This window comes from Poecilia reticulata, linkage group LG7, assembly GCF_000633615.1.
Source record: "Poecilia reticulata strain Guanapo linkage group LG7, Guppy_female_1.0+MT, whole genome shotgun sequence".
Lineage (NCBI taxonomy): Eukaryota > Metazoa > Chordata > Actinopteri > Cyprinodontiformes > Poeciliidae > Poecilia > Poecilia reticulata.
The window spans coordinates 5,892,787-5,899,761 of record NC_024337.1 but is presented as its reverse complement, the minus strand read 5'-3'; the positions used below and the strand labels follow the sequence as shown (position 1 = coordinate 5,899,761).

The 6,975-nt window shown below is 43.2% G+C and overlaps 1 protein-coding gene across 4 annotated transcripts in view; it reads left to right on the top strand.

The window, feature by feature from the left end:
* The window catches only part of arhgef19 (Rho guanine nucleotide exchange factor (GEF) 19), a 23,576-nt gene that overhangs the window by 10,211 nt on the left and 6,390 nt on the right, over positions 1-6,975 (top strand). For all 4 annotated transcript variants that reach the window (XM_017305607.1, XM_017305606.1, XM_008413051.2 and 1 more), the window contains exons 2-3: positions 5,604-6,300; positions 6,384-6,875. In XM_017305607.1, coding sequence (XP_017161096.1) covers positions 5,625-6,300; positions 6,384-6,875 — 1,168 coding nt within the window. In that variant the 5' untranslated portion in view covers positions 5,604-5,624. The remainder of the gene's footprint in view (positions 1-5,603; positions 6,301-6,383; positions 6,876-6,975) is intronic.

Here is a 6,975-nt window from a genome sequence, read left to right as displayed (position 1 = left end):
GGGTGTGTGTGTGTGTATGTGCGTGTGCGTGTGTGTGTGTGTGTGTTTTAAACAAAACGCAGCCTTTGATCCGAATAGTGAGAGAAAAAAATATAGCCTAGAGTCAAGTGCTTTGTGGCGCATGAACAGAATATGAATTAGAATTTGAGCTAAAAATAAAAATCTGCAGGTAAGTTGTGAAATGCCATTGATAACCAAACATGTAAGGATTTCTTTAAGCAGGGGTTTCTTTTTATCTTGGAATAATACTTCAGAGTCTGATCGTCAGACATATGCAAACAAATTATAATCCGTTTTAACTATGGAGAGGATTATCATGATCATTTTCCACTTACATGTTGCCTCTTTAAAACGCTGTAAGCGTAATTCTCCCAAACGTTTGCAAAGTAAACGGAGCTGACCTTTACGTCCTCATAAAGCGCATTATCTCCTGCATTGCATCCGTTTGCTTTAACATCCTCCGCTCTGCCCTGGAAACCGTGAAACGCACTTTAATTATGTGATTACGTAACATTTTGCTGCGTCAAGGAGCTGAATCAGCAGCGGGTTCGGGCTCCCTCACGTGAGCCGCTTCTTCATAGGATTATTCGAGATGAAAATGTAAAAAAAAATGGAAAAGTGCTCCTTGTGTGACTGATGGCATCAGAAGGCCGTTCGTTAACTTCCCTACGCCAGACATGGCGTCTTGGATCAGCCTGGTGAAATTACAGGGGATGAAACTATGGCAGCAAAGTCCATAACAGTCACAAATAACAGCCTGGTGTGACAAGCGAAATTACACGTCTTTGGAGTAAAATTTTAATGGCGTGATATAATTGTATCAATGCGAGGAATGTGAAGTTTAGCTCGATGCTTTCATGTCTTGGTGGTGGTGAAGCTTACTGTGAATTTTTTTTTGTGATCTTTTGAGGCTTTTGATCAAATAAGAAAAAATGTCTAATTCTGTCTTTAAGATGGGGTCGGTTTATGATGGAGCTAGTGCAGGATTGAGAGAAGACTCATTCACTTAGATTGCGGCATATAAATCTTTTTGGTCTGGATAATGTATTGCACATAACTCGGCTTTGATCTCCAGGTTACAGACGGTAGCTGCAGGCTGCAGCAAAGTTTGGATAATGCTGAAAACAGAGCAGGATTACAGCGTAAGCAGCGGCTGATCACCTGCAGACACCATTAAGGTTGGGTCATTATGCAGCCGTGGTATGGATGTATTTATGTGGCTCAGTGGCTGCACTATATGAGTGGATGACTGGAAGTAGTTCCCACACCCTCTCAGGTGTCCTGTGCTCGGGGCGGCCTGGCACAGGTAAGCACATAAAGGTTTTCTTTGTGTGCAGCCAGGAACAGGTAACCATTTGTGCCAGCCCTGCAATGTGCATCTCTGTGTGTGTGTGTGTGTGTGTGTGTGTGTGTGTGTGTGTGTGTGTGTGTGTGCGTGTGTGTGTGTGTGTGTGTGTGTATGTGTGCGTGTGTGTGTGTGTGTGTGTGTCTTTCTGAAACAAAGACGGATAGGATTTTCTGGCCGGCCTACCCCCACAAGAGCAGGTGTGGCTTTTCAGTGGCTTCGTATTCGCTGAATGTGGCACAAGTGCGCTCGGTAAACAGAAAGATAAACTGTGATTTCCACCCTGCGATTCTCAACACAGCCAGCAGCAGCATACGTAGGCAAACGTCCTTGGAGAAACAAACGTTTAAGCTCGCTTTAGTGTTCTTCAGAAACACTATGTGAGTGTATCTCGCAAGTGCAGAAGAGATTTAATGTAATACTAATAAAGGCAAAAGAAAAGGAAACAGTCACAGTTTGCTAATATTTGCGGCCTTTCAACATGAATATGATCGGCAAATGATAAATGACCTCTGTGGTTTAATAGCTCTCAAGTGCATGCTGGCAGGAGCCAACAGCTGAAAGATAAAAAGTTAAAAATTAACTTTCGGTCGGCCTTTTTACTGCAAAGTGAAATTAAAAGGAACATTTGCTTTTATTTCTTCTGTGCAGCTCTTTTGAAATTACAGGTTTACTAAGGGATACAATGTAAAATCAGTAGATTGAACTACATGAAGCTTTATGAAAGATACCTGACTTTGATGTGTTGAGCAAGTTCGATTCACAAAGGACGAAGTTGGTTTACATCATTTTCAGGGTCCTCTGCATATTGTAAACCAAACTAAACATGGACCAGTTTCCCTTCCTTCATCAGGTTATGTTTAACCTGATGAAGGAAGGGTTAAACATAACCCTTCCTTCATCCAGCTAACTGTTCAAATCTCTTCTGTACACTTTGCTGTTAATAAACTTTAATTTATCCAAACTGTCACTAAAACAGTTATTTATTATTATTTATAGCTATTTTTATCAGGACACAAATCCAGAGAAAGCCCTACCAGTTTATAGATTACAGATGACTTATTCTTATTAAACATAAGGAACCAATATGTAGTTTTATACTTTTACCTTTTCGTCTTTCGGTGTGTTGTTTTGTTTTTATTTTCTTCTAAGTCACATGAAGCACTTTGAACTGCAATTTTATTGCTTTGTAAGGCAATAAAATTGCCTTACCTTAATTGCTTCATTACTTTAGTTGTAAAAAAACAAAACGAGTCTGGAAAGTTGGCTGATAATTTCTTCGATTGGAACTAGAGCCACGAATGTGACCAAATGTTCCTCTAATAACATGTTGATTGCACTGAAGTACATCAGCTAATAAAATGTCCACAAGTTGAACTATTGACATTTGTTCTGTCATTCTGGCTACTTGTGAGATGGACGGAGAGAAAACTTATGAGTTAAATTATATAATAGGCTGCAGCTTCATTCCTCTGTTTGTCTTTGCAGCAGGCTCTGTACAGTAACATCAGTTTTGATAGTTAGAGCACAGACCGTCAATAGTTCAGTAATAAATATGTTAATTTTAAAGCAAGAGGAAAGGCGTATATTAACAAAGACTTCCCACAAAGACAAATGAATATGCTAAAACCTGAACTAAGCCTGCTGAGGGCTCTGCAGGCAGACTGCAGGTGTGCCGATTCTGAAATCGGTTCTCATTGTCGTAGTTGCATGACAAAAACTTTGTGTCGTTTTGTTCTTAGCCTCATGGCGTCTACCTCTCCTTGTCACAATCCCCTAGACGAACTTCTGTATGTAAAACTATTGAACGATTGGTCAGAATTTCGTGGGTGTGTTTGTTGCTGAAAACAAAACCCAAGTACTCAACTTCCAGAAGTGGATTTTTTTTCAGTCAGAGAGCAGGATGGATAGTTTTGAGAAGCAATTATCTGAGACTGGCAGAAAGCATTTGCTGCTGGAACCAAACAACCAAACTTCCACCCGTTCGGTTCTGGTTCGATGCAGTGGGTCAACAGCCCAGCAACGCTGTCTGTTTATGTTGTTTTTCACTGAAAATAAAATTAGATGTTGCAGCTCATCAGTAATTATTTCTCTCTCCACTGAGCCTGTGAACTTGTAATAGTCATCGTTCTTCTCTGTCATGATTTCTGTTTACTCTATTGTTCGACTTCACCTGACTCTGCTGGGCCCTTTACACGCAGCAGTCACCAAGCTCTTGCCTTTGATGGAAAATATTGACTGTTTTAAAGAGCCAAAGTTCGTCTTCAAACGGTGCATAACTATTACTCTCAGACAGTTGCTATATGTAGCCCAGATGAGCCCAGATGAGCTGGGTTCAGCTTAACTTTCTAATGTAAGAAAACAGCATTGTTGAGGTCACTGTTCTCCTAGCAGGTTAACTAACGTCTGTCGTGAATGGGCTGATTTTATAACATTTGTGTTTGTGCTTTTCTAGTGTCTTGTTGTGATTTGTATGTTTTTTTACCCCCTTCCTCTCCTCAAATCTTTGTTACAAGTCTGTGCAGGTCTTTTTTTTAAAGATCTGGGTAAATTGTTATAAATTTTGTTTTAAGGATTATTTGTTTTGTGTCCTTTTCTGTTCCCTGTTGCTTGTTTTGTTGTTAATGCTGTGAACCAGGGCAACTTTACGCCCTGGTTCACAGCATTACCTTTATGTGCCTGTAGAGTTTTGCCTATCTCTTGGACATCCTTTCCTTAAAGGCCAAAGAGATTAATAGCTGCTTAAAAATGGAAGAATTAGGTTCTCTTACTTTAATGATTTAACAACAGCAGCCAATCAGAAGACAATAATCTCTGCCTTCTCCTGTGCATACGAGCCTGTATGATGATGTACATCAGAGTTCCTGTAACAGGTGTTTAAAAGCAGGTCTTGAGGATTAGCTGCTCAGGAAGCAGCGGCGCAAAACGCAACAGAGCTGCCCTGGTGTGTGTTCAAAGACTCCGTCGTGTCATTTTCCTCCATAACCAATTTCTGGCTTTTAATAGAATTCACAGCAAGTATTCAGTCGAGCAGCGATACCGGCCATCAAAGACACTGACAGCCTTTGTGATTGCTTGGTGCAGGCGAGAGTGTGGAGGATGTGCCGTCTTCCTCTGTCTGTGCCGCTGTTGTGGGGTTCTGTCTGGGGCTGCTGTGTCGCTGTGTTTGTAGATGTTAAGTACAGGGGCTGGGTGCCATGTGGAGAAGTCTTTAATTAGAGCAGGAAGACATTGCTCAGGAGACACACCAGACCAGACGTCAGTGCGTGTGCGCGCATGCGTGTGTGCGCGTGCGTGTGTGTGCGTGTGTGTAGGTGGGGGGGTGTGTGTGTGTGAGTGTGAGTGTGTCTATCTGTGAGGACTGGGCCTGGCTGTTAAACATCCTGCACATCTCAATAGTTGTTTTTTAACCCATGAGTCTTTCTATAATTTGTGTGTTTTAATGCTTTCTAAAGTACACCAAGGTGTGCTACACTCCTAATCAAAATCTACAGTCTGGGAAAAAGTTTGAGGTATTCACATTTAACACTGCTGGATCATAACCAGTAAGGACTTTTAGGCTGAAACAAGCTATTTATCACCTGGTCAAAACTTTGAGACCATTTGACTTGTTTAGGTTAAAACTAGATTATGTAACTTTTATTTTAAAATATATTTTCTTTTACATATTTATTAAAACAGTTACTATGTTCTGACACTATGATGTGTGACAGATAATCAATGAAAAAAAATCAAGCTCCTCTTCCTCAATGAGCTGCTATTGGGCTTTGAAGAAACGCACCGCTCCCTTTTAAAAACAACCAATCAGAGCGAGGAGGAAGGTCTTAGCACTGTTGATCAACCTCAGGTGCACACTGCACATTGTGTTAACGGCGAAGCAGCAAAACTGTTTATCCGCTGTCACTTGTGGCCATGCTAACTAGCGAGAGCGTTGACAAGTGTCAGACAGCGCTTAGACCCTCCTCCTGTCTCTGATTGGCAGTTTCTGACTGAGCTGTGTATTTCTACAGGTAGCACTGGGAGAAACCAGGGGAGCTTGATTTTTTTTTTCACAGATTATCTATCTCGTACTGTCCCAACATAGTGACAGTTTCAACAAATATGTCAAAAACATATTTTTATGAAAGCTACACACAATCCCTTTACAGTAATTGCATGTTTTATCACAGCAGCACAATATCACACTGATTCCATTTGGGATCTTTCACACTTGCATGCAAATTAATTCCATTTTCGTTTTATATTTGTGTTGCTGCAGCTCCTATGTGGCTGTCTAGCCATGCTCCCTGGGTATGGATTCTCACCTTTTCCTGATTTCCATCCCCACCTTCACGCTTTTCGCTGCCGAGGAGAGAGCCCCAGCATGTGGATTCCTGGCTCTGGAGAGTCCCACAATCCGAGCGAGTCCAAGGAGGGTCGGCCTCTGCTCCATCCCATCCATCCCAACCACGTGGCGGTGTGCCAGCAGGAAACGCTGGCGTTTATTGAGCTACAGCAACCAGCACCTTCTAAGTTAAACGGTCTTGGCTCTCAGAGGCAGAGCAGTGATTCAGATGCACACTCTCAACCTCTAAATGGTTTACGACAAACTCTTAACGAACTGAATGACATGCAAAGAGGCAAACACAGGACACACACTGATCATGGCATGAATGTAAACACTCCGTCACACGCTGTGGATGACGCTGAGGTTGTTCAGCAGAACAGCACCAGGACTTCTTGGCAGGACCAAAACGAGAAGACTCGGACAGTGACGACAGTTTGCCGCCCACTCCACGCAGCTCTCAGCCTCCCTTTGTCCTGTCCTCTGTCCTCTTTGTACACAAACAGGGACTCCTGGGAATCTCAGGTACCTTACTCCTCATCCTCACCAGAATGTCCAGAGTTTCCGGGCCCACACGCCAGCCAGCCTCAGAGGAGAACGTCACAGGCATCTCTGAAGGAGAAGTCTATTCGTGAGTTGATGGAGTAAATCAGATTTTAGAAGCTTTTTAACTCGTTTTTGTTTAAGGCAAAATGGTTCTGTTCTTGTCCTCAGGGCGAAAGGTGCAGGTTTATTCTCCAGACAGCCCAAGCGATGAATCGCTCAGCAGTCCAATCCTGGAGGCAGACTACATCTTCCCCGGACCTTTTGCCTCTTTCCTGGAGGAAGACCTCAGTGGATTATCTTCTCTGGATGCAGCTTCGACTCCCTCGTCCACAGATGGCACTCCAGATCTCCCAAACATCAGCCACGGAGATATTTTCAGTGTTCAGTCAGAACCTTTGCAGATAATAGAGGACTCAGAATCCGGAGCGGAGGAGGAGGGCGGCATCGTAGAGACGTCGCTTCACCCAGGAGTGAGCTTTTTGCCACGCAGTCGACAAACTGACCAAGAGCGCCGGCGTTTCTCGGCTTCAGAGCTAATATCAAGACTACAACTCTCCCAGAGGAAGAACTCGTTCACCTTAAGGCTGGGCAAGTCACTGTCTGCTCGGGCGGCCTCCAGAGACAAGCAGAGCTCCAACAGCCTGAGCCCCAACCCGGACTGTGAGTGGATGGATGGATGGATGGATGGATGGATGGATGGATGGATGGATGGATGGATGGATGGATGGATGGATGGATGGATGGATGGATGGATGGATGG